Source organism: Lepidochelys kempii, chromosome 15 (genome assembly GCF_965140265.1).
Source record: "Lepidochelys kempii isolate rLepKem1 chromosome 15, rLepKem1.hap2, whole genome shotgun sequence".
Lineage (NCBI taxonomy): Eukaryota > Metazoa > Chordata > Testudines > Cheloniidae > Lepidochelys > Lepidochelys kempii.
Genome location: NC_133270.1, coordinates 33,044,540 through 33,072,284, shown reverse-complemented (window position 1 = coordinate 33,072,284; position 27,745 = coordinate 33,044,540). Strand labels below are relative to the sequence as shown.

Genomic DNA, 27,745 nt, shown 5'->3' with positions numbered 1-27,745 from the left:
TTAAGGTCAGGCTTGACAAAGCCCTGGCTGGGATGATTTAACTGGGAATTGGTCCTGCTTTGAGCAGGGGGTTGGACTAGATGACCTTCTGGGGTCCCTTCCAACCCTGATATTCTATGATTCTATGTGGGTGAGTGCAGTCCACTGCCTACAGGGAAGGCAAAATCCTGGGACTTTAAGGACTTCCTGGTCATAAAACAATGGCAGTAACGGCTCACACCTTACTTCAAATAGGCCCATCACTGCAAATTACGCAGCTCAACATTGAGAGCTTATCCATCACAAAGTGCGATTACACCACAATGACCCTTCAGATTCAAAACACCAATGTCCCTGTGCTACAAGAAACACACCTGGAGAGCGAAGACCACCAAACAAACAGAAAAAGCAGTAAAAACGTTGACAGGTTTCAGAGTAGCAGTCGTGAGCTACAGCTCACTTCATCAGCTGCATTCAGTGGAAAATACAGTGAGGCGACTTATATACACACAGGACATGAAAAAATGGGTGTTATGTCCGTCTGTTTGCATTTGGAAAGGAAGATGATGTCTGTCTGTATCTGTGTGAGTTTTTTCATGAAGTCGATATATTTCCACTCCATACGGCTAAATGCAGGGCCTTGCATAATGACAGGTTTCAGAGTAGCAGCCGTGTTAATCTGTATTCGCAAAAAGAAAAGGAGTACTAGTGGCACCTTAGAGACTAACCAATTTATTTGAGCATAAGCTTTCGTGAGCTACAGCTCACTTCATCAGATGCATTCAGTGGAAAACAGTGAGATTTATATACACGCAGGACATGAAAAAATGGGTGTACAGACTAACACAGCTGCTACTCTGAAACGTGTCATTACACAAGGCACTGCATTTAGCCGTATGGAGTGGAAATCTATCAACTTCATGAAAAAACTCGTACAGATACAGACAGACATCTTCCTTTCCAAATGCAAACAGATGGACATAACTTCTTTTTAGTAAAAACATTATAGCTTTTAAATCAAGCCCACATCTCAGCATCCAATTATGACATTCAGAAAAATACACTATAAATAAGAGATGCTATCCCCCACCTTTCCCTTGTTTATTTTTGTACTTACTGGGTGCAACTCTGCTGTTGCAATAAGACTGGTGGGTTTTCAGTGTTTGTGAAAGAAACTGTTGCAATAGTCAAGCCCTCATTATAGCTTCCAGTTGCAGCTAGGGAAGAAAGGTCCAGGTTACTTTGCAAGTATGAGCTGCTGAAGTCAGAGCCTTCTACTATATTATTTCTGTTCCCTGCTGTAACCACCATGGTTTGTTGGGGATATTCATAACCAACAGCTCCAGGCTGAGATTGAGTCTGTATGATTCCAGGTTGGAAGGTACCGTCAGGAAGAGTTGCTGGAGCCTGAGGAAACTCCACAGAAGGAACAGGAGGAACTCCTTGAAAGGATCTGCCCAGGGTTGTCATTTTCATCTGTACCTGGGGGAAAAGACAAACCAACCCAGAACAGAGTGACTATAAGCAAACATACCGCATAAGCATCAGCGAGGAAAAGGCCAGGTCTATATTAGAGGTTTTGCTGGCATGGTCTTGTTGGTTAGGGTGTGCTTTTGTCTTAATGATAAAATGTCAGTAAGAACCCTAGTGCGGATGCAGTTATACAGGCAAAACAGTTCTTTTGCTGGTATCATTCACTAGTTTCTCCAACAAACTAAGGTTATGTCTACACTTAAAATGTGACAATTGCACAGCTGCAGTTGTGCCACTTTATCACTTCAGTGCAGATACTTGCTACAGAAATAGGAGGGGTTCGCCAATCGCTGTGATCCATCCTCAGAGATGGAAGCTAGATCAAGGGAAGAATTCTTCTGTTGACCTAGTGGTGCCTACGACAGAGGTTAAGTCTGCTTAACTATGGTTACGTCTACACCACGCAGCTGTGCCGCTGCAGCCATGCCACTAAAAGAGGCACAGTGTAGCCACTGTTTGTCAGCAGGAGACAGCTCTCCTGCGGACAAAAATCTTCCACCCGCAATGAGCGGTGTTCGCATTGTCAGTGGGAGCAACAAAGCACTGTTCACACCAGTGCTTGTCCTAGACAAAACTTTTGTCTTTTGGGCCGGGGTTGTTGTGTTTGTTTGTTTGTTTTTTAAAACACCTCTGAAGGACAAAAGTTTTGTCTTTCAATTGCCAGCGTAGGCAAAGCCTAAGGGTATGTCTACATGGGCACTTCATCGGCAAAACTTTTGTAGTTCAGGGGTGTTAAAAAAAATACACCCCCCCCGAATGACAAAAGTTTTACCAATGAAAAGCGCGTGTGTGGACAGTGCTGTGTCAGCAGGGGCACTCTCCTGCCAACAGAGCTGCTGCCACTCGTGCGGGGTGGAAGTTTTCTGCCGGCAGGAAAACTCTCTCCTGCCAACCAACAGCAGCTAGGGGCCAGGGCGCTGAGGGGCACAGCTGCGTGGCTGAAGCTGCCTAGCACGTCTTCGCTACTCAGCGTTAGAGCGCGGCCACGCCGGCGCTTCAAGGTGCTGTGTAGTCGCGGCCCCGGCGTTGGGAGAAGCGCTCCCAGCCCCCAACCCGCCCTGCCTCCCGGCGCGGGGAGCAGCCGCCCGCCGGCGCACTCTCCACACGCCGCTTTACAGCGCTCGGGGGAGCGCTCTCACCCCCGCTGCGAGATTTCCCGCCCGACCACGCGGCAGCGCAGACCAGGCCGAATTCTCTCAGGCGCGGGGACTGCTCCTGCCCCGGAGAGACGCAGCCCTGAGGTAACGGCCCGCGCGGCGCGGCGCCGGCGGGAGCATCTTCTGCCGGCATAACGGAGCGGACCGCAGGGGCCCCGCAGGAGGCGTCAAGCCAGCCGCGGGTTCCAGCGGTAACGGACCCCAGACACACGCCGGCGCCGCGGGGACAGACCAGGCGCCCTGGAGCGCGGCAGGCCGCTCCAGGGCCCCGCGCCCCCTCAGAAGCACCCGCGGGACTAAAATAGCCCCTGAGGGAGGCCGCTCCCCGGGCCGCGCACCAACCTCCAGGCCGGCCCCGGGGCGGACCGGGCCCCTCAGCCGCGCTCCCTTCCAGGCCTTTCTCCGCGCCGGAGACAACGCGCAGCGGCCGCGGGACGCTGGGAGTCGTAGTTCCGGTGGGAGGGGTAAGACCGAAGCTGGGGCATGCTGGGAGTTGTAGTTCCAGGGTCTGACTGCGCGCGCATGTGCATAACGGGGCATGCTGGGAGTCGTAGTTCCGGTGGGAGGGGTAAGACCGAAGCTGGGGCATGCTGGGAGTTGTAGTTCCAGGGTCTGACTGCGCGCGCATGTGCATACTGGGGCATGCTGGGAGTTGTAGTTCCGGTGGGAGGGGTAAGACCAAAGCTGGGGCATGCTGGGAGTTGTAGTTCTGGTGGGAGGGGTAAGACCGAAGCTGGGGCATGCTGGGACTGATAGCTCCAGGGTGTGTATGCACACACATGTGCATACTGGGGCATGCTGGGAGTCATAGTTCCGGTGGGAGGGGTAAGGCCGAAGCTGGGGCATGCTGGGAGTTGTAGTTCCAGGGTGTGTATGCACACACATGTGCATACTGGGGCATGCTGGGAGTTGTAGTTCCGGTGGGAGGGGTAAGGCCGAAGCTGGGGCATGCTGGGACTTATAGCTCCAGGGTGTGTATGCACACACATGTGCACACTGGGGCATGCTGGGAGTCAGGGGGGCAGGAGGATTTATGGGCGCTACGCAGTGTTATTAAACTGGTGCCCCCATGCCCAATGGTAGCCTGGGCCCACAGCCTGGGGGAAGGGGAGGGATGAGGCAGCAAAGGATACCAAGCCACCCAGCCCACCTCACGGTGGCAGAGAGTCACAGTTCCCCGTACCCTCTCCCTCACGCAGAATACACTACGCCGGTGCATTCAGCTCTGTGAATACGGCCCCTGCCTAAGGAGACTGCAGCACGCTGGGTGTGCGGGAGCCGACGTTCTTACCTGCTGTCATAGGTGGTTGGTGACGCTGCCACTTGGCGAGGCTAGTCCCCAGCCCACCTCTTCTGCCTGTGGCCCCGGCCCTACTCCACCCCTGCTGTGCCTCAGGCCCCGCCCCCACTCTGCCCAGACCCCGCCTTCTTCCCACTGTCTCCTTCCTTTCTTCCCTCTCCATCCCTGATCACCCCCTTCCAGCCAAATCCTTGAATCCAAATGAAGCAAATGACATTTGAAAAAAACACTCGTCTGCAATTTCTTTCTAAAGAAAATGGAGCATGCTCCCCACTGCATGCCAGAAGGTGAAGACTGGACATGCAGAGGGTACCTAATTAAAAGCACTAAACTTGGGAATAAAAAATGTCAGTCACAGGTTTTTTTTATGTACCCTGAAGTTTGTACATTCACTCAAAATGTTCAGTCTCCAGTGACCTTCCTATATACATGACAAAATGGTAAAGGAAATACTGGTCTGTTGAGTGATGAATCTCACCATCCTCCAGCATGGCTAAGAAACCTCTCAGCAAAGTTGCTTGGGGACAATAAAATAAATAGCTAAATATATTCCTTATTATTTTGAGCTTTTATCCCATACTTTGTAAGCTTCCAGTATTTACAGAAGCTGACAGTAATTAATTCTCCTCCCTCAGAGCTGGTGCCATGCGTTAGTTCAGATCTGGGTCAGTTGTTCTGGGCAGTGTGTTAAATCCTAGTCAGATGAGAAGCTCAGTGCTTCCTACTTGTGCCTGAAGGGCCAGCAGATTAAAGAGTTGTGTTTAGGGACAAGGTCTTCTGGTTTCACACACTGTTTAATTTTATTAACTCCACTCTTCAATCTATAATCAATGGAATGCAGTAAGCAAACTATTACAGGATCATGGACAGTGGGAAACTTGACAGCAAATCACAAGGTAATTGTCCTTTTGCTTTCTTTACTGGCCAAAATATTGCCCATAACTAAAAGACAGCTAATGTGCATGTTTCCCTGAGTGACTGAAATGAAGGGATTTTTCACAGTTTAATGTCAAAAGGTTTATTGAGAGAGCTCTTCAAACTGTGACTTTATGAGAGAGTTGAATATTTCTGTCACAAAAAAACTCTTCCAAAGGGAAGAAGCTGGAGTGCCAGAGCTGGAATAAAGAATCTCAATTTTCTTACATTAGTACTAATAGCAAATAATAATAATAATAATAATTAATAATAACTTCAATGTATATGGCATCTCTCATTCTTGTACTGTAGCTTGTTAAAGTTTGCAAGGGAAATCTAATCCAGCCTAATACTAAGAATGGAGTGCGAGCTTCTGCTGAAAGGTCCTAGAAGCCCCAGCAAGGTAAGCAGAATTATCCTTACCAGTAAAGATGCCTGCGGGGTATGGAGTTTTGTAACTTTACCAATGATTTTCAAATGAAACTTTCTCCAGTTATTTTGTGCTGTACCTTTAAATCAGAATTTCTCAAAGGAAATAATTAGGCTTATAAGGAAATGGATTTGAGACTTTTCTCGCACATAAAGGGAGGTTGCCATGGAACTTTTCCAGAACCTTTCCTTAGCCCCACCATGAAGTTAAATGGAACAGCCTTTTGATTAGTGTCATGTTTCTAAATGGATGTAATAATGTCACAAAATGTCATGGCTGGGCAGCTCACCCAGCAAGTACAGATATGGTTCCAACTTTGAAGAACATAGTTCTAAACAACATGACATAGCAAGTGAGAATGACAAACAGACAGAGATGGGCAGAAGTGGGAAAGGAAGGACAATAATCAGATCACACAGTTACTTAGTATGACATGTGTGTATCTTAATGATTTTGTTACTTTTTTTTAAAGTATGGAGCCCTGCACTCATGTGGTGTTTAACCTTGCCTCCAATACCAGATGTTCCTTGAGGGATCTTTTCAGAAAGAAAAATCAGAACTGAAATAGGAGTCTCAGTGCAGATCATAAGAAGGATTTAACCCAAAATGTAACAGTTTTAGTTCAAATTAAATAAGGCAATGAATATGCTTCCATAACAATAAAATAATAATTCTTATCAGTTTGTCTGTAGAGTTTAAAGTACACAAAAGGTTAAAATCCCTGTTTTACATATGGTAAACTGAGGCACGGGGTGGTTTAAATGGCTTACTCAGGTCACACAAGGAGTCGGTACCAGAGTTGGGAATAGAACCTATGAGTTCTGTCTCCTATTTCCATACCAGACCTGTTGAACTGCACTGTTCCTCAATGATGCTGCATTTGTGGATAGCTTGGTCTGCATAACTATTATTATTTGTTGTTTATTCAGCATCAACTATTCAGTACTTAATTTCTTTGTGTCCATATGCTGTAGGTCCAGAACAGTGACCCTATGGCTGTGGTAGGTGCTAACAGAAACCTTTTTGCCTTAGAGTGAATACAGCGTTGTTAGCATTGTAAAGACTTGTTGTGCTCATAAGAAGAATGTGGGGACATTTCTAAGAGTAGAAGCCTATAATGAGTTAATTCCATCAAGTGATTAATTATAAAAATAATAATTCTGTACAATTACAAGTAAGAAATCATGAGACAAGAGCAACAGTTGGTGGTTGTTGTCTGCTTTGCCTGCAGCACTGTGCGAGTCACACGGAGGTGACACGTAACTGTTGAAAGTGGGGGGAGGGGCACAATTTGAAGGTTTGGCCTGAAAAGCTCACCTCACTGCCCCCACAGGCAGGCCCTTCCCCTTCCCCTCAGTTTTCCCTCCCTGAAAGCAGTAGTCCTTCCCTGCAGCACCCAGCTGTTGCTCCTGCCTCTCACCCGGCCTCCGAGATTACTTTATTGGCTCAGCTCCGCCAGCTGCCATGTGGGCCCCGTGGCACCATGTGACCAGCTCTGAGTCAACAGGAAACCCGGGAGCCCCTGGAGGCTGGGTGGTTTCCAGCCTGGCTTCCAAAGTCCCCCTGGCTGGGGCTCCTGTGCATTAGCCACCCCATGGCCCTGTTTATATCCCCTTTGTGAGTCCTGAACAAACACCAGGGCAGGTGCCTGGCCCCATGGGTTGGCAGTGATCCCATGGTGGGCCCAACCCTGCAAGCCTTGGGCAAGTGCGGAATTTGCCCCACACGCATGGGCCCCATTGTCGCTCGTGGGTCAGCACCAGCATGAGCGAAGGCTGCAAAGGGGGAGGACAAAAGGGGAGCAGCTTGCGATTGCTGGCATCTCTGCTTTGAAATAAACTACTGTGCACTCATGTTTTTAATCCCCTCCCTGCAAAAAAAGAAATAAAAATATAAACCCTGGCAGAAATCTGGGGGGTGGCATGTGGCCCTGTGTGTCCACCCCCACACATCACGTCTGGATATGGGCCATAGTGGGCAACCGCCCTGTCTTCAGCACTCTTACTTGCTATTAGTAATGACCTTTTTTCCAGCTGTGAAAAGAGAAGAGCAAGAGGCAACAGAACAATTCTGCATATGGTCAAAGGAAGGCACAGTTCTAAAACCACTGCTTCTCATTAACAATAAAAGTATAGAAACACCCTGCAATGCCTGGTGAGAATCTGTTTGCACAGAACTGCCTCCTGGTTCACAGTGACAGAACAGGGGCCTTATTTCTGCCTCTGCATTTCAGTGCAAGAGAAAATCCTCTGGACCATGGGTTGATCTTTCATGGCTCTATGCCCCCTTGTTGGTTTTTAGTATATATAGTTAATGTTAATCCGTTAATAGTTTAAAAGCCATTCATCTCCATTAGATATGTTAGAACCTATGTCGCTAGACATGCCTTTGTGAGAACCCAGGCGTTGTATCAGCTTAGGCAGTCACATGCCCTCAAAGTACCAAGCAAAGCTGCTGTTCTGTTTCCTGGACTCCAGCTTGCAACTTTGGAGATGTGTGCAACTGTTTGGTGTTACTGAAAGGCAGCGTGTGTTACCATCTCTGCTCCAGTTTCACTGAAGCTGTTCCTGCATTGTCCTTAACATCACACGGAGATCAGAGTAGCAGCCATGGTAGTCTGTATTCGCAAAAAGAAAAGGAGGACTTGTGGCACCTTAGAGACTAACCAATTTATTTGAGCATAAGCTTTCGTGAGCTACAGCTCACAAAAGCTTAGTCTCTAAGGTGCCATAAGTCCTCCTTTTCTGTTTCCTAATAGTCTAGGCTCCATCATGTCTCATGCCCTGGTTACTCTTTGTTTCTTTCTACAGCTGCCCAGCTGGACACTGTTTCTGGCTGTTTGTGCTGTCGGAATTGGAGGGACATTTCAATATGGATATAATGTTTCCATTATCAATGCACCCACTGTGGTAAGGCACCATCTTTATTGTTCCCATTCTTGTGCATTTTGGGCCCCGTTCTGTTCCACTGATGTCAATGGCAAAACTCACATTGACTTCAGTGGGAGCAGGAGACCTTTCATCTGTAGGATTCTGGATGACTCTCTGAGTTTCCAAGCGAGTTTCCAGTGAGTTTGTGTTTCAGTTACATATAACATTGATTTGGTCCATGTCTGTTCAATTCAGCAGAGAGTGCCAACTGACAAGTTATCAGAGGGACATAATCCTCCTTGGAGGACTCAAGGGAAGGACCTAGATGATAAAATAAATCTTTTCACCCTTTAACTTCTGTGGCTGGCTTAGCACAAAGTGTTACGGGCAGGATCATGGCAGCTGATAGAAAAAGACATTTTTAGGGGGGGTCAAGAAATTTTGCGTTTCTTTATACCTGAAAATGTCCCTCAAAAGCTGTCACCCAACTTTTAGCTTCTGCGCTTGCTCTTAGTGGTCTTGAGTGTCCTGCATATTTACAGTAGAGGACCCAGAGAGAATTGGGGTAGAATGGCCCTGTGAAAAAGATGGGTGTGCATTTCTGCTAACAGCAGACTGATTTGCCAATTAAACTTGCAGCTTTCCTTTGTTACAACATTTAATGCTCTTAGTATGGTTAAAATATACTAACCATGAACAGATAAGTTGTATGCTGGAAAGAGAGCAGGGGGTGAGAAAATAGTGCTGTTTGTCTGCTCTTTGGATTTTTTGCTGACCAGAAAGTATGATGCACGCTGATTCCAGAGACTCTGAAAGTGAAATCTGCAGTCATTTCACAGTGTTAGGTGCTGACTTCCCCTCTACCTGGGGGGTGCTTGGACCCCCTCCCTCCCTCCATCCCAGACCCTGACCCCACCCCCCTCTTCCCACCCTTGCTCTGCCCCCACTCCACCCTTTCCCCCAAGGCCACACCCCCATCTGCCTCTTCCCGCTCCCTCCCCCCAGAGCACACCCTGTCCCCACTCTTCCCCCTCCTTCCCAGTGCCTCCTGCACGCCACAGAACAGCTGATCTACAGCAGGCGGGATGGAAGAGAGGGGGAAAACTTGATCAGCAGGGCTGCCTGCCAGCAGGGGGGAGGTGCTGGCTACTGGGAGGTGGTAAGCACCCGCTAATTTTTTTCTGTATGTGCTCCAGCCCTGCAGCACCCACAGAGTCGATGCCTATGATTTGGGGCATCTAGGATTTTTATTTGGACTGAGACATGGATAGTGGTAAAATGCTATAAGCCACTAAAAACAGGGACTTAGAATGAAATTTCCATTGGATTCACTCAGTGGGTGTGTAGGTTAACAGTTTACAAATAAATGAAAGGTGTATGTCCCAAGGAAGGAGGAAGAATACTTAGGGTGGCTTAAGACAGCATTACTATGAGTCCTGGGATCAAATTAAGAAAAAGAAAATTTAGGCTGATTATCAGGATCAATTTTCTAACAGTGAGATTATTGAGTTGTGGAAGAGTCACCCCTGGGAAGGGACTTTCAAAACTAAACTGGCTAAAAGACTAAAAAGGGAACAAGCCTGCATTGGCTTCTTGGGAGATGAACTGTATGTGACCAAATAGGTCTTTTCCACCTTAGCTACCGTCAGTCCAACTAGTCTGGAGCTTCTTGACAGACTCAGTTAATAAAAACCCACGAGTAACTTTCCAAGACTAATATAACATCTCTTGTCTGAGTAACGCAGAAATCCTTTCTTACTCTGAGATCTACATTAAGGGGGGGATTTTGAAAAGAGCACAAGTGATTTAGGAGCATGAATTCCATTAAGAGTCACACCCACCCAGCCACACCCCTTAATTCAGAAAGACGTGAAAGCTCTTTATTAACTTTACATGGAAGGATCATTCATCCATTACTTAAAGGCAGTCGCCCCTGAGATAAAGCATGACAGCAACACTGCACACAACAGTCTTTTTGAAGTAGGGAAACTATGTTTTGGCTGTATGAGTGAGTCAGGATTCTGCTAATTTGCAACTAGTTAGTAGCATTTTTGTGTAACACAGCTCTTCCGGGAATGGCTGATATTCAGTAAGATGTTTCCCCTTACACATGTTGGCTCTGAGGATGGGATCTCAAGCATTTGGGCTAAGTGATCAATTGTTTATTGAGATGCAAGTTGATTCACCACTCTGTATTTTCAGCACATCCACAAATTCCTAAATGAAACTTGGAGCAGTCGCTATCAGACAGAACTGAATCCAAGCTTGCTGACTCTCCTCTGGTCTGTCATTGCTTCCATATTTTCCCTTGGAGGTCTGTGTGGAGCTCACATTGGAGGCAGCATGGCGATTAGACTAGGCAGGTGAGTTAAGCACATCAATGGAAGGTTTGGCAGCAAATCCTGTTTTCTTTTCCTTTTTGCACCTGGAAAGTGATAAAATCAAATAGAGAAAGAGCTCAGAAGGAAAGATGCTTTATCCAGAAGACTCTTCCAGTTATTTAACTAGAAACAGAAATCAGTATTAGCTAATAAGGAATGGGAACTTCTACAGTATCCCTGGGACATGATCTCCAGGCTGGCCTCCAGTCACATGAACTTGGAAGAAGAGCCCTGAATTACAACCCGCCAGTCCAGTTCTTCTGATCAAACCCTTCTTTGTCAATATCAAATCAGGTCCCTTTATATTTAAGCATATGTGCACTCCATGCAGCATAAAACACATACAGTCATAGAGAAGATAGACATTGTAGGCGTGCGTATACGCACCCTGTATAGATATACAACCTGCACACTAGTATACACATGCTGCCAGGGTTGGCCCTAGGTGTCCTGATGGCCAGGGTGGAAAACACCCTCTCCCCCTCCCACATACATAGAATCATAGAATATCTGGGTTGGAAGGGACCTCAAGAGGTCATCTAGTCCAACCCCCTGCTCAAAGCAGGACCAATCCCCAATTAAATCATCCCAGCCAGGGCTTTGTCAAGCCTGACCTTAAAAACTTCTAAGGAAGGAGATTCTACCACCTCCCTAGGTAACGCATTCCAGTGTTTCACCACCCTCCTAGTGAAAAAGTTTTTCCTAATATCCAACCTAAACCTCCCCCACTGCAACTTGAGACCATTACTCCTTGTCCTGTCCTCTTCTACCACTGAGAATAGTCTAGAACCATCCTCTCTGGAACCACCTCTCAGGTAGCTGAAAGCAGCTATCAAATCCCCCCTCATTCTTCTCTTCCGCAGACTAAACAATCCCAGTTCCCTCAGCCTCTCCTCATAAGTCATGTGTTCCAGACCCCTAATCATTTTTGTTGCCCTTCGCTGGACTCTTTCCAATTTATGCACATCCTTCTTGTAGTGTGGGGCCCAAAACTGGACACAGTACTCCAGATGAGGCCTCACCAATGTCGAATAGAGGGGGACGATCACGTCCCTCGATCTGCTCGCTATGCCCCTACTTATACATCCCAAAATGCCATTGGCCTTCTTGGCAACAAGGGCACACTGCTGACTCATATCCAGCTTCTCGTCCACTGCCACCCCTAGGTCCTTTTCCGCAGAACTGCTGCCTAGCCATTCGGCCCCTAGTCTGTAGCTGTGCATTGGGTTCTTCCGTCCTAAGTGCAGGACCCTGCACTTATCCTTATTGAACCTCATCAGATTTCTTTTGGCCCAATCCTTCAATTTGTCTAGGTCCCTCTGTATCCTATCCCTGTCCTCCAGCGTATCTACCACTCCTCCCAGTTTAGTATCATCCGCAAATTTGCTGAGAGTGTAATCCACACCATCCTCCAGATCATTTATGAAGATATTGAACAAAACCGGCCCCAGGACCGACCCCTGGGGCACTCCACTTGATACCGGCTGCCAACTAGACATGGAGCCATTGATCACTACCCGTTGAGCCCGACTATCTAGCCAATTTTCTACCCACCTTATAGTGCATTCATCCAGCCCATACTTCTTTAACTTGCTGACAAAAATACTGTGGGAGACGGTGTCAAAAGCTTTGCTAAAGTCAAGAAACAATACATCCACTGCTTTCCCTTCATCCACAGAACCAGTAATCTCATCACAGAAGGCGATTAGATTAGTCAGGCATGACCTTCCCTTGGTGAATCCATGCTGACTGTTCCTGATCACTTTCCTCTCATGTAAGTGCTTCACGGTTGATTCTTTGAGGACCTGCTCCATGATTTTTCCGGGGACTGAGGTGAGGCTGACTGGCCTGTAGTTCCCAGGATCCTCCATCTTCCCTTTTTTAAAGATTGGCACCACATTAGCCTTTTTCCAGTCATCCAGGACTTCCCCCGTTCGCCACGAGTTTTCAAAGATAATGGCCAATGGCTCTGCAATCACAGCCGCCAATTCCTTTAGCACTCTCGGATGCAACTTGTCCGGCCCCATGGACTTGTGCACGTCCAGCTTTTCTAAATAGTCCCTAACCACCTCTTTCTCCACAGAGGGCTGGCCATCTATTCCCCATGTTGTGATACCCAGCGCAGCAGTCTGGGAGCTGACCTTGTTAATGAAGACAGAGGCAAAAAAAGCATTGAGTACATTAGCTTTTTCCACATCCTCTGTCACTAGGTTGCCTCCCTCATTCATTAAGGGGCCCACACTTTCCTTGGCTTTCTTCTTGTTGCTAACATACCTGAAGAAACCCTTCTTGTTACTCTTGACATCTCTCGCTAGCTGCAGCTCCAGGTGCGATTTGGCCCTCCTGATTTCATTCCTACATGCCCGAGCAATATTTTTATACTCTTCCCTGGTCATATGTCCAACCTTCCACTTCTTGTAAGCTTCTTTTTTATGTTTAAGATCCGCTAGGATTTCACCGTTAAGCCAAGCTGGTCGCCTGCCATATTTACTATTCTTTCGACACATCGGGATGGTTTGTCCCTGTAACCTCAACAGGGATTCCTTGAAATACAGCCAGCTCTCCTGGACTCCTTTCCCCTTCATGTTAGTCCCCCAGGGGATCCTACCCATCCTTTCCCTGAGGGAGTCGAAGTCTGCTTTCCTGAAGTCCAGGGTCCGTATCCTGCTGCTTACCTTTCTTCCCTGTGTCAGGATCCTGAACTCAACCAACTCATGGTCACTGCCTCCCACATTCCCATCCACTTTTGCTTCCCCTACTAATTCTTCCCGGTTTGTGAGCAGCAGGTCAAGAAAAGCTCCCCCCCTAGTTGGCTCCTCTAGCACTTGCGCCAGGAAATTGTCCCCTACGCTTTCCAAAAACCTCCTGGATTGTCTATGCACCGCTGTATTGCTCTCCCAGCAGATATCAGGAAAATTAAAGTCACCCATGAGAACCAGGGCGTGTGATTTAGTAGCTTCCGCGAGCTGCCGGAAGAAAGCCTCATCCACCTCATCCCCCTGGTCCGGTGGTCTATAGCAGACTCCCACCACGACATCACTCTTGTCCTGCCTGTCTGAGGAGGGTAAAAAGGAGTAGGGCAACAGGGATGTGGTGCCCAGGATGACTGGCAAGCTTTATTTGTGTTGGGTTTTTCAAAGCAGCAGCTGACGCAGCAGGCACCAGAGCAAGGAACAGCGCCCCATGTTCTGAGAAAGGAGTCTTCTGTGAACATGACTGGGCCAAGGCTGGTGGAGGACTGGGACCAGGACCTAGAGTCCAGCCTCTTAATAAATAACAGTGGAACACAGGCTGCCACAATCCCTCCTGCCCCACAACAGCACATGGCCCAGCCCCACCCCACTGGCATCCCCACTCCATTCCCTCCCAGTCCACTGCAGTCCCAGAGCCGTGCTTTCCGCCCAGACCCCAACTCACAGGGGCATTTTGCGCCACACTCCTGATGAGCTCACTTTGCACAGGGAGAGCTGGGGAATAGGGGCAGAACAGTGTGTGGAAGGGAATGCAGGAACTCTGATTTCCCAGTGTGGTCAACTCAAAGGAGTTGCTGGTGGGAGCCAGACCCACTAAATGAGAGCAGCTGGAGTTGACTTTCAGATACCTCTCTCCCAGGGCTAGGCAGGGGCTGGAACCAGGCCCAGTTTGGAGGTTCTGCATCATCTGCTCCCTTCTCTCCCATCCCCAGGGATTTGGTGCTCCCTGAATGTTGGTGCTCCCTGAATGTTGTATTAACCAAAGGTGCTAACATAACCCAGTCACTGTCCAACACTAAACAGTGTTAAACAAGGTCCAGGAGTGGTATAGAGAGACCTCAGTCTGCTTAGTACAATGGCAAACGTACCATTAAAAATCCCTTTAATCTTTTATTAAAGATACAGAAAAAAAGGAAAAACAGTTAAAACATTTGAAATGTAAAGTATTAAGTAAGGGTTTCATTTTAACAACATCCCTTGTCCCTTTCCATTTAGCTGGAGACAGTTTTAGAAGGGAAAAACCCTTGTCTAACAGTGTCTTAGATGGTATCAAAGACAGTGATACCTGTCCTTTGGGGAAAGAGAAGAGGTTAGTTGATATGGGCTGGAGCTGCTGTTAAAGTGTGATTCTGTCTCATCTCAGTGGGTGCTGGAATTCAGCTGGAGCTGGTAGCAGTGGCGATGTGAACTGGGTCCCTCTCTCTGGTCAGGGCATCCCTCAAGATTAGCATGAAGAAGGTCTGCTGCCAGGAGATGGTGGGGGTGGCAGCAATGATGGGAAGCTCTATCCAGTAGCCTCCATCTGTTCTTCCTTATTTTCCCCACAAAGTCTCTTTCTTTAAGGACCCAAAAAGGACCGATGGGTGCAACAGCCCCTTCCCTTATCTTTTTTACACCAATTAGGCCTAAAATCCAACATACCAGTTTTGGTTAATTGATTTTCAGTTCCATGTCTTCGGTTTTTGCCAAGCATGATTTCAGCATAGTCCTTAAACCATATCAGTAGGCCTTTCTGTTTAGACTAATTGAGTTTTTCTGTCTGCTTTTTGTACCTTTTCCCACCGTTTGTTATTATAGGGTATTTTGACATCTTATGAACTTTTACATATTTTTGTAGTTGAGCTCACAATTAGAGAGTAAATGTATAGCCCCAGTTATCACAACACTGCCCAGGGCGGGCACGCTGATCACCTGTCCTTTGAGCCAGTCCTGCATGCTGCAAAGAATTCATATACTTTACAGGTATTCCATAAGCACCTTGCATGCAAATAAAGAAACATACTCCATGTGCATGAGTGAGATCACATACACACACATTATTAGGCATGTCTGTTGTTAAATATAAAGTAGGCAGGCAACAGGTCTCCCAATTTCCAGTGAGTACTGTATTGTTGAAATGCAAAGCCTTTTCTCGGTACTATTGTAAGGCATTTTTCTTATAACAGTATGTTTCTGTGACCTTTGTTATTTTTACTTTTAGAAAAGGAGCTCTTCTGGTGAACAATTTCATAGCGATACTGGCCTCCATTTTAATGGGGATCAGTTTTCCAACAGGATTGTTTGAGTTATTGATGGTTGGCAGGTTTTTGATTGGCGTAAACACAGGTAAATGCATTTCTCTTCTTCTTGCCTTTAATAAATTATGGTGAATGGTATTAGAACATATAATTATAATTATTATTAATGATAATCCTTTAGATACTGCTGTAAATTTACATGTTGCTTTACAGACTTGGAGACAGGGATGTTCCCCTACAATTGTAATGTAAATGCTACTAAATTAAAACAATATAGAATATCACTACTACAATCTTGTTTCTAGTCTTCTAGACTTTTTGCCCAGTAATCCCTTTTCTATTAAAATCCAGTGCCTACCACAACCCTACTGCTATGGTATTGGCCTGGGTGTAATATGAACTCATTATACTGGAAATAATGGCAAAGAGAACTGTGTCAGATGGACAATATCCTGGACAAACCTTGTGGATTTAAGATAAGTTAAACCTTACTAAATTAAATCTAATTCAGTAAGGTTTAACTTAACACCTTTGGGGTCCACTGCATTAAAAATGCATGTTATGTATGGAACTGTATGTAACTCCTCTAGGTGGAGGGGGTACCAGTGTAATTCCTTTGGCCTCTTTGAAGCCACTTTCTGGAGAGGTTTGCACGTACTACTTCAAACTGGATTCTCCAGGGACCAACAAAGAAAGAAACGGTTTTTGGATAAATATCCTGGTTTTAAACAGGCTCAGGGCTTTCTTCCTATCTAGCAAATGCATAGGACTCCTGGTCCCTGGATGGCCCCAATACTTACAGAAGAGTTGGAAGGACTGGTCTACTGAGACCCTGTAAAACTCAGTGCTTGTTTTGAACCGAAGTTGGGATAAACCTGGAATTACAAGGAAACCCCTTGGCTAGGGTGTTGAAGAACTTCTTCTGCCAGAGCCCATGTTAGGGTTGGGGTGATCTCTAGTAAGCTTATTAGCATGCATGTAGGTTCGTTTATAGTTTTTAAAAAGTTTTCTCTGTAGTCCTTTTACCTTAAGAATAAAAGAGGCTTGTGTATCGAAGAGCTGTGTGATAACTCTAACTGGGCAGTCACACTATCCTCCATCTCTGAAGAGAAAGCAAGCAGGCCTGGTGGAGCAGTCTGTCTCTGCTGGGAATAACACAGTGCAGGCAAGGAACTGGTCAGCCTGGAGACATCCCAGTTAGAAAGGAGAGAGGCTGTTTCCACCCAAGAGAGGTGGCAGCCAGGTGAGCCAGTAGCCAGAGAGCGGGAGCCATTGCTGAACCACAGAGGGGAAATATGGGTGCAGTTGCCCTGGACTGTGACAAGAAACACTTTTGTTCTGACGTACAGGGAGTGACGATTTAAACAATAGTATTGGCAATGGGATCCCTAGCTCAAAAAAAAAAAATCAGCAACAGATTGTGAGGAGAAAGGGAAGATGTAAGGGTGGCTGAGAAAGGAATAGAACAGGCTGGGTAGATTCTCGCAGCAGTAGCATAGAGGCAGAAGAACAAGGAGAAGAAAAACTCAGACAAGATCAGGGCAAGACACTTGTGTCAGGAAATAGTGTGAGAGTTAAGGGGCTAATCTACACTACTGTGCAACATCAGTGCAGCTGCACCAATGCAGCTGTGCCTCTGTAGCACGTCAGGTGAAGACATGCTATGCTGATGGGGGAGTGCTCTCCTGTTGGCATAATTACGCCACCTCAACGAGAGGCGGAAGCTATGTGGATGGGAGAGCGTTTCCTGCCAACATAGTGCGGTGTGGACAGTGCTTAAATTGATGTCAGTTACAGTGCTTGGGGGTGTGTGTGTGTCATTTTCACACCCCTGAGCGACGTAACTTACATCAACCTAAGATGTAGTATGCATCTGATGAAGAGAGCTGTAGCTCATGAAAGCTTATGCTCAAACAAATTGGTTAGTCTCTAAGGTGCCACAAGTCCTCCTTTTCTTTTTGCAAATACAGACTAACACGGCTGCTACTCTGAAACCTAAGTTGTAGCGTAGACAAGCCCAAGGTGAGGTGATATCTAATAAAAGATTCACCCACCTTGTCTCTCTCATATCCTGGAACCGACACAGTTACAACAACACTACAAACAGGAAACAGTGTGACAGGCAAAATACCTCATCATATGTTGCAGTCTACTGCGGAAGACATGTCATGGTAGCACAAAGAAAAGGAGTACTTGTGGCACCTTAGAGACTAACCAATTTATTTGAGCATAAGCTTTCGTGAGCTACAGCTCACTAAGTCATCCTAGGGATCATGGGACATTCCCGCTAATGTGTGTTCCATGACTCACTGTCTTGGCAGCAAAGAATTTGGTCCCACATATTCAACAGTAAAATAGGTCAGAATGCTTTAAGTGATTCACAGGCCCTTCGAAGTTTTAGGGATAACTAAAATGGGCAATTACAAAGTGTCAAGAAGCCAGCACAAGCTAATGTTCTGCTAAGGGGGTGTCAAAGCTGAACACATTCCCCTGATACTCACTGCCAAGTAGAACATGATAACAGGACAAAGTGCCTTGGACACAGGTCCATACAGAATGTCATTTACCAAGTCAAAAGCTAATAAGGTTTAATTTATAACAGGAAAATGTTTCCTCTTCTATCTATAGGTATTGGCATCTGTGTGCAACCTCTCTATATAGGGGAGGTTGCCCCAAAACATCTCCGAGGTGCTATGGCCATGGGCAGTTCCATATTTTTGACTGGAGGAATTCTGACAGGACAAATAATTGGTCTAAGGTTAGAAATATAGTCCTTTAGTGCCTTGAAATTACCAACTTCTAAAAGGTAACCAAACTCAGTAGTCACCTGCATTAGTCACCCAGCTTCTTCCAGTGGCTGTCTCTGTAGGGGGAAAGGGATAAAATCCCTCCCATACTCACATTGATCAGCTAACTGCTAGGTGACTTACATCATGTATCCATCCAGCTGTAGAGTATCCATGTGGAATCATTCTCTCTTTATCTGAGTCAGCCATAGCGACAGCTGTAAATTAGATACATTTATATGCTGAGATGATATTTCTGCAAGTGTCTAGCTGGAGCTTTAGCGCAAAACAATACAAGTGAGCTGAAACATGCAATTTAAAAGGGTGGGACTGATAGTAAAGGAATATTTATTTATATGACATCCTGATAGAACCAGCAGGACCTGCATGTTAGAACATAAGAGCGGCCATACTGGGTCAGACCAAAGGTCCATCTAGCCCGGTATCCTGTCTTCCTACAGTGGCCAATGCCAGATGCCCCAAAGGGAATGAACAGAACAGGTAATCATCAAGTGATCTATCCCTTGTCACCTATTCCCAACTTCTGACAAACAGAGCGTAGGGACACAGAACCTGATCTGAGGATAATAAAATTAAAAATTTATTTCATTAAGTTTACCAAAGGCTTCCAGCGGTCATATCAGCCTCTGCTGGATCCGGTACTCTGCATAATAGCACAATGTCTGCTGCTTCTCCCTTCTAGTACCCAGAACCTTCTGAAGTCTCCTTTCCTTTACCTTATCCCCAACTCTTGACCTCCTCTTCCCCCACTGACCACTGTAGGTATGAAGTGCCATCAGTGCTTTCCTATACCAATACTACACAGTTAAAAGGATCACAAGGGTAAGGGGGCCACTTTTAAGAATTTGTCCTTCTAGCTTAGTCTGTTAACATTTTTAAAGCAGCTATTAATATTTTAAATCCCATTGCATTTTTAACAAGTTTACATTGCCCAAAATACATCATGATGCAGGTCCCAGGCATAAGCTGAATGAATTCCTCATGTTTTTACTTGTTCTAAATTTAATTTCACATTATTGGCAGGTCCTGGCTTGGCAGGTCCTGGAGGCTGAGGTCCTTAGAAACAGTGCAACATAGACAACAGCAGGGCAAGTTTCCCCTGTTGATGTGTCCCAACGCTTAGTGGGTAGTACCTAGTTTAGGGGTGAAGAGGTAGTTAATTCTCCCTATGCCATTAATTCTCTTGCCTCTCTGTTGACACTGACAAGAAATGGGTGACTTTTGAAACAGGGAGACCTTTCACCTAGGAACTAGACTATTTTTGATAGGATCAGCATCTCATTTCTAGCAGAGCACTGAAAGGCCACTAGCAGATACTTACTTTTCTTTTTGTTTTTCACTCAGGGAATTACTTGGTGGAGAAAAATATTGGCCTTTCTTGCTCTCCAGCAGCTGTTTCCCAGCATTAGCCCAACTATTCTTTCTCCCTTGGTTTCCTGAAAGTCCCAGGTATCTTCTTATTGACAGAGGGGATGAGACGAAATGCACCAAGGGTAAGTTACAGCACTTATTCTCTCCTCCTGTCCCTAGGAAACCACAAGATTAACATAGATCGCGCCTCTCTCTTCTCTTCATCTCCCCTGTACAAGTCCCATCTCCCTTCCTTCTCTCAAGAGAATCCTAAAACCCGATAGCTCATGTTCCTTTCCCAGCAGGCTCATAGCCTTGACACTGCTGGCTCACCTGACCTCATCTACCTGCTCAAATCCCCCTGGCTATAGGTCATTTCCCTCTGAGCTCCGTGCTAGTTTCTTTGGGCCTATATCCTGACCACTGTCCCTTGCAGGAGGGGTTGGGCACTGCCTGGGCGAGGGGTTGAGCATTGCCGTGGCAAGGGGTTAGGAACTGGCAGGAAGGAGAGGCAGGAGGTGTCTGTCGGACAGGCCATCAAAAGAAATGGGTTCATGGCAGGACTGGTGTTGCCAACTCTTCCAGGTGGGAATTGGCTGGAGCCTGTCTGTGATGATCTGAGAAGCAATCCTTTGCATTTCAGCTGGCCTGGGGGAAAATCCGTTTGTCTGTCTGTCTTCCCCGCCTGCCTGCTTCCTGGGGAGGAGCAGCCAATCAGAGCTGCTGCAGGAAGCAGGCAGAGCTCTCCCCTTGCCTCAGGAGCCCAGAAGACATTTTGGGTTAGGGGAGGGAGCAACTTATGCCATTACCACTTGAGGGGAGGGAGGAGCAGAAAGAGCTAAGCAGTTCACAACAGCTCCGCTTTCTCCTCCTCTCTCTCCCACTGTGAATAATGGGTCATTCTGCTCCCTGTTCCTCTCCCTCCCATCCTGGAGAGAGGGTAAAGGACCTCTCGAGCTGCCCCGTTAGGCCTGGATAGGGGGAGAAGAGGACCATACCCCAGCTGCCAACCCCTCTCCTGAGAGACGGGAGTGAAGAACTGCAAGAGCTGCAGGAGGAGAAGAGGTGGGAGGGTGAATAATTGCAGGCTGGGGTAAGTGGGCAGATGTATAGATCACAGAATTAATTAATTTGAATGTTTGGGTTTAGGAAGAATTTGGATCTCTGTGCCATCAGGCTGCCAGTGAGAGCTCTTGCAGCAGGTGACAAAATCACCGTATTCAATTATTTGGGGAGTTGGCACACCCACATAATGGGGGTGAGCATGGGGAATTAGAAATTCAAAAGACAGACCACAACCCACAATATATACTTCAAAGTCTTATGATTTTGGGCTAGTCTAATGGTTTTTAAATTTTTGGGGTTTGTAGTACTTCAAGAACACTCAGGATTTACTGCAAGCATGATCACCAATATGGCCTGTTACTTCCTATTCAGCCAAATGTGGATTTTTATAAACTTTAAGAAATGGTCATTCCACAAACCAAAAAAAACCATGGGGGGGCTTGTCTATTGCTATAAGAGTTAATATGGGGGAAATTAATTCTTGAGAGCTGGTTGCTTCTTTTGGCCATCCCAAGAAAAGAAAAGGAATGTGATAGCGGGTTGAAGCAAAGCCTCCAGTTTTAAACTGTTTGGATGTTTATCATCTGGAAAACCATGTGGTGCTCCTGGCCCAGATATGGACTGGTCACAGAGCTTTCTTCTGAGCAAGATACACACCAGATGTATTCATTATAAGATCCTTTAATGCTCTGCCAGGTATGGCTGAGGTTAGCTTAAATAAGATATTTTACACACTGTGTCACATAGTGGCTGAACGGTATGATCCATTTTGGCATTCCATTACACCTCCAGTCTTGGTTACCTTTTAAATACCATTTTTTCTGTTGACATCTTATGTGTGAGAGAAATATGGGGTCTCAGAATTATTAGCCATAGCTCTTTTCAAGTAGGAAGTACCCTATTCTCCTTAAAAAGAACAGGAGTACGTGTGGCACCTTAGAGACGAACAAATTTATTAGAGCATAAGCTTTCGTGGGCTACAGCTCACTTCATCGGATGCATAGAATGAAACATATAGTAAGAAGATATATATATATACACACACACACATATATACAGAGAACATGAAAAGGTAGAATAAGAGGCTAATTAAGATGAGCTATTATCAGCAGGAGAAAAAAACTTTTGTAGTGATAATCAAGATGGCCCATTTAGACAGTTGACAAGAAGGTGTGAGGATACTTGACATGGGGAAATAGATTCAATATGTGTAATGACCCAGACACTCCCAGTCTCTATTCAAACCCAAGTTAATGGTATCTAGTTTGCATATTAATTTAAGCTCAGCAGTTTCTCGTTGGACTCTGTTTCTGAAGCTTTTCTGTTGCAAAATTGCCACCTTTAAATCTGTTACCGAGTGGCCAGAGAGGCTGAAGTGTTCTCCTACCGGTTTTTGAATGTTATGATTCCTGATGTCAGATTTGTGTCCCTTTATTATTTTGCGTAGAGACTATCCAGTTTGGCCAATGTACATGGCAGAGGGGCATTCCTGGCACATATCACATTGGTAGATGTGCAGGTGAACAAGCCCCTGATGGAGTGGCTAATCTGATTAGGTCCTATGATGGTGTCACTTGAATAAATATGTGGACAGAGTTGGCATTGGGCTTTGAAACTGCTGAGCTTGAATTAATATGCAAACTAGATACCATTAACTTGGGTTTGAATAGAGACTGGGAGTGGCTGGGTCATTACACATATTGAATCTATTTCCCCATGTTAAGTATCCTCACACCTTCTTGTCAACTGTCTAAATGGACCATCTTGATTATCACCACAAAAGTGTTTTTTCTCCTGCTAATAATAGCTCACCTTAATTAATTAGCCTCTTACTCTACCTTTTCATGTTCTCTGTATGTAAGTGTATCTTATCTATCTATCTATCTATCTCTCGTGACTAAATTCCTGCTCTACCTTGGTGGGTCTTGCGCTTATTGGTGGATTTGCTCGCCTTGCAGCTTCACAGCAGCCCTCAGCTTGGCCGTTTTTTCTGAACCCACAGCCCAGGTCCACTCCTCCTGTGTCTGACCAGGAGTTGGGAGGATTTGGGGGGAACCTGGGCCCTCCCTCTACTCCGGGTTCCAGCCCAGGGCCCTGTGGAATGCAGCTGTCTAGAGTGCCTCCTGGAACAGCTGTGCGACAGCTACAACTCTCTGGGCTACTTCCCCATGGCCTCCTCCCAACACCTTCTTTATCCTCAGCACAGGACCTTCCTCCTGGTGTCTGATAATGCTTGTACACCTCAGTCCTCCAACAGTCCGCGGTCTCACTCTCAGCTCCTAGTGCCTCTTGCTCCCAGCTCCTCACATGCACACCACAAACTGAAGTGAGCTCCTTTTTAAAACCCAGGAGCCCTGATTAGCCTTCCTTAATTGATTCTAGCAGCTTCTTGATTGGCTGCAGGTGTTCTAATCAGTCTGTCTTAATTGTCTCCAGAAGGTTCCTGATTGTTCTGGACCCTTCCCTGTTACCTTACCCAGGGAAAAGGGGCCTACTTAGCCTGGGGCTAATATATCTGCCTTCTATTACTCTCCTATAGCCATCTGGCCCAACCCTGTCACACTATATATATATCTTCTTACTATATGTTCCATTCTATGCATCTGATGAAGTGGGCTGTAGCCGACGAAAGCTTATGCTCAAATAAATTTGTTAGTCTCTAAGGTGCTACAAGTACTCCTGTTCTTTTTGCGGATACAGACTAACACGGTTGCTACTCTGAAACCTATTCTCCTTGTTGTTCAAATTCCAAAAAGTAATGAAGGAGTCCTAATGCAACAGGTGCCAAGTGTCCCATGAAAGTGCAGGTGAAGTCCACGCATCATAACACAAACTTGACACAAAAACAATGAGGATAGTGGTGGCACCTTAAAGACTAACAAATTTATTTGGGCATAAGCTTTCATGGGTAAAAAACCCACTTCTTTAGATGGAAGGAGTGAAAATTACAGATACAGGCATATATATATATATTGGCATATGAAGAGAAGGGAGTAACCTTACAAGTGGAGAACCAATGTTGAAGGCAAAACGCAAATGCCGCTCGTTGAGGGTGGAAGATTTTTTGTCACCAGGAGAGCCGACAAACAGCGGCTACACTGCGTGACTTTTAGTGGCACAGCTGTAGTGATACAGCTATGTTGCTAAAAGCTGTGTAGTGTAGACATAGCCTGATCTGGATCTGGATCTTCAGTTTAAACTGATAAAAGAACAGCAAGGAACAAAGGATTACATTCCATCAGCCTTTTGTTCCTGTTCTGGGATCAAATGAAGACCTCTGGATTTGAGAATATGCTCTGTGGAGAAAGTCTGGGATATACACCTGAACACACTTAAAACTACCTTCACTAAACAAAGACACTCCACCAAAGAAGTAGATCACGTTATGGAACAGGCCACCTGAATATCCCGAGAGAACCTGCTTCAATATAGAAATAAAACCCCCTCTGACCACACACCCCAGTAGTCACCTACCACCTCTTGCTGGAACCCATACAGGGAATCGTCAAACAACTACGACCCATACTTGATGGGGACCTCATCATGAAAGAAGCCTTTCCTGAACCCCCATTTCTGGCCTTCAAACAAGCCCCCAACCTCCCCAGCTCAACATCAGAAGCAAGCTTCCCACAGACCAGGACACACCAACTCAAAGCATCACCAGACTTTGCCAGAACAACAGATGCAAAATGTGCAGACATACCTCCACTGCTGCCATGATCAACACTGCATACAACACACCTTTCAAGATCCATGGATCCTACACATGCCTATCACAACCTCCTCCAGTGCACTAAATGTCTCAATTACAACTGTGTGGGTGAAACCAGACAAGCACTACATTCTCAAAAGAGCTCACACAGGAAAATGTCTCTGTCTCTTTATTTTAGTCCATTAAACATATTCCATTGGCACAACATAACAATTGGCATAACAAGAGATGTGACGTACTCAGTACTTCCCTTTCAGCTGTTTAGAACCTCCCCCTCCCCCCCTTTTTTTTCATTCACAGATTGATGTGGGAGCCTAATGCTTCTATTAGGAAAACACTTTAAAATATGGGTTATGCTCCTTGTGTAAATAGTTCAATTAAGTCTCTCTCCATCTCCCCCCTCCCCAAAAAAAAAATTCAAAAAGAAAAATGGACACCAACCTCCACCAAACAGCCCCCCCCCCCGCCAAAATAAAATAATGGCTTGTCTCCCCTCTTCCCTTGAAAAAATCACAGTTTCTGCTCAGATCCCTGCAAAGGTCAGCTCACAGAGGAGAACAGATGGATTTTCAGAGTCTAAGGTCGTTTTGGAAGTATGGTGAGGCATACGGAGATATCGTGTCATTTTTTCTTATTAGCTTTGAAGCGTTTTCATGGGCCCTTGCACTACCACGAGGAGATGGAAGATATAAAGAGAGAACGTTTTGCCTTAAACGGGGAGAAACCCAAGAAACCGTGGCAACTATTTGGTGATCGCAATGTAAAGTGGCAGCTCATTACGGTGATTGTGATGACTATGGGCCAGCAGCTCAGTGGGATAAATGCTGTAAGTGAATTCCTCACTATTCAGAAGCCAAACAATTTGTTTTAAAGTTTTGCCTGTCTAATTTCCATCTGGCTTTGATCTTCGTTAAAAACAGGGAACTCTGATATAGGAGCTATGGAGAGCACAGGGTATAGGAGAAGAGAGAGGATCTTTATTTTACTGATGGCGATAGGGAAAAGCCTCATTCAACTGAAAATATCAGGAAATATTAATGTCAAATTTGGATGATAGAGTGGAAGTTTGTTTTGCTTTGTTTTTTAACTCTCTCTATCCAAAGTCAGCATAATACGTAGGTTTCCTGGAGCAAGAGCCCTACTAGTGCTTGTCTTTATGTCATTGGCATTTGACAAAATGATTAAAGCTCCATCATCCCCTCTCATGTTGCATAAACAGCAAAACTTAAGTTACTACATCTTGCTTCACTTCTCATGACTGAATCTCTCCTGTTTCTTTTTTCCCTTGGACAAATTACTTTTGGGTTTGGTTTTATGTTTTGGATGTTTTTGTTTTTTTTAAAGTTGAGGTCTACTTCTAGTTCTAGGTTAACACAGTAAGGGGAACCCATTTGCCTCTTGAAGCAGGGTTGGAGTTCAGATTGCAGAATAAGCAGGGCTCCCACTAGGTCTCTGAACTAATGTGCCTTAGCCCTGGTCTCGCTCCAACTGTGTGTGGAAGTGCAGGCTGCACACTTTGTGTGATCTTTCACACACACTAGAATGTATCATAGCTCAGGCAAACTCTTTCTTATATTGTTCACAAGATAATGTTCAGACTCTCAGATTTGTTTTTGTTAGCAGTAAATTTACCGAGAGATTGAATTATAGATTTCCCTTTTTGTTTTCATGGTTTTAGTAATGCTAATTTAGTAATGGTTAGTAAATTTGAGTAAATTTAGGATGCAATTTACTCAAAGGCTGCTTAGTGTATGAGCCCAATTCTTCCTGTTACTGATGATTTCACTGCTCAAGCACATTGGCACAGCTCTGTTGATATTTTCTTGCAGATTTACTTCTATGCAAGTTACATTTTTAAACAAGCTGGGATCCCTGCAGAAAAAATTCCATACGTTACTCTGGGCACAGGAGCTTGTGAATGCCTTACAGCCCTCACTTGCGTAAGTGATAAATTCTACTTCTACCATACCTGTTGTTTTTATTATAGAAAAAGAGAGATGGGGGAATGTGGCATCAGTGTTAACTGAGAAAGTGATATTCCGTCCACAGGGTTTGCTGATTGACTACATGGGCAGAAGACTGCTCATCATTGGAGGATACACCCTGATGAGCTTTTGGTGCATAGTGTTAACATTCTCCCTGACGTATCAGGTATTAAGAAGCACTCATGTGGACCATGAAATGCAATACTGTTTGTCTGAAAATTTGTGAGATTATAGAGCAGCAGAGCTTTTAACGTTGGAGAACATCCTCTCTTGGCAGTCAGAGAAGGAGCAAGAGTTGCACAGTTTAAACAATAATGTAGGTCATGACCAAACTTTTAAAAAAATTGTTGTGTCTCAACTTAAGCACTGAAAAATCGCTAAAGGTGCCCAATTTTCAGAAAGAACTCTGTTCCTCCTCTTTGAAGATCAGGACTTTCTTAGGTGTTTCAAATTGGGCACTCAAAAACCGAGGAATGCAAAATCACTAGTCACTTTTGAAATATTGGCCAAAAGCTCATGGGGTCCTGACATCTTATTACTCTATAGCAGTCCTTCAGAAAACATTAAATTTACAGCTGTGAAGTTGCTATTTCATACAGATTATCCTTGTTCTGAATTACATTGATTAACAGCCAATAACCTCTGATTGCACTGACTACAGGATTCCCAAGAGTTCTGAATTTGTTTCTGGCACCTAATAGCGTATTTGCAAACAACATCACAATGCTATCATACAAGATTTGGTCCTGAGTCTAAATTCTGGAGCTCTGTGTCTAATGCTGGTAGGATTAAATAATGACAAAATATACTTTCTAACTTTAAATTAATAATAATCCCCAGATAAAATACTACCTAAAGAAAAAGTTAAGTTTGAGACTCCATTTCAGTCACTTAACTGTAAATGTCCTGTACAAATATTGTAGTTATAGAAAGAAATACTAAAAAGCCAACCAAATCACATTTATGTTTAAATTTACAAGAAACTAAGATACTTGTAAGTATGGAAGTTCACAGCTAAGGTACTTATACTGCCTTAATTCTGCCCCTATAAAGATAGAACACTAGCAAGGAAGGGAAGATTGGAGGCTATCAAAAATACATGCAACACAAAATTGGTTTTATACAGCTAAATTCATTCATATGCCTCTGATAAGTGTGCTGCTTCACCATCATACTAACCTTTGTGTTTTTAATGTAAATAAATGTTATTTCATTATTCGGGCCTAGAAAGTTTGTACACATTACTTATGTGTTTAATGACACTTAGATAA

The 27,745-nt window shown here is 45.2% G+C and overlaps 2 protein-coding genes across 10 annotated transcripts in view; one reads left to right on the top strand and one right to left on the bottom strand.

Annotated features, from left to right (window-relative positions):
- CCDC117 (coiled-coil domain containing 117) overlaps nt 1-3,127 on the bottom strand; it is a 66,036-nt gene extending 62,909 nt beyond the window's left edge. For all 3 annotated transcript variants that reach the window (XM_073312706.1, XM_073312708.1, XM_073312707.1), the window contains exons 1-2: nt 3,012-3,127; nt 1,097-1,461 (exon numbers count right to left, since the gene is read on the bottom strand). In XM_073312706.1, coding sequence (XP_073168807.1) covers nt 1,097-1,455 — 359 coding nt within the window. In that variant the 5' untranslated portion in view covers nt 1,456-1,461; nt 3,012-3,127. The remainder of the gene's footprint in view (nt 1-1,096; nt 1,462-3,011) is intronic.
- Nucleotides 2,329-27,745, top strand: part of LOC140898622 (solute carrier family 2, facilitated glucose transporter member 11-like) — a 30,934-nt gene continuing 5,517 nt past the window's right edge. For 2 of the 7 annotated variants that reach the window (XM_073312704.1, XM_073312697.1), the window contains exons 1-11: nt 2,329-3,133; nt 4,811-4,865; nt 5,197-5,287; nt 8,125-8,223; nt 10,387-10,547; nt 15,519-15,643; nt 18,184-18,313; nt 19,707-19,855; nt 25,128-25,315; nt 26,319-26,429; nt 26,539-26,640. In XM_073312704.1, coding sequence (XP_073168805.1) covers nt 5,243-5,287; nt 8,125-8,223; nt 10,387-10,547; nt 15,519-15,643; nt 18,184-18,313; nt 19,707-19,855; nt 25,128-25,315; nt 26,319-26,429; nt 26,539-26,640 — 1,110 coding nt within the window. In that variant the 5' untranslated portion in view covers nt 2,329-3,133; nt 4,811-4,865; nt 5,197-5,242. Of the gene's footprint in view, nt 3,134-3,202; nt 3,238-3,586; nt 3,599-4,408; nt 4,866-5,196; nt 5,288-8,124; nt 8,224-10,386; nt 10,548-15,518; nt 15,644-18,183; nt 18,314-19,706; nt 19,856-25,127; nt 25,316-26,318; nt 26,430-26,538; nt 26,641-27,745 lie in introns of those variants that run through there. The other 5 variants (XM_073312701.1, XM_073312700.1, XM_073312702.1 and 2 more) reach the window with 5 other exon arrangements.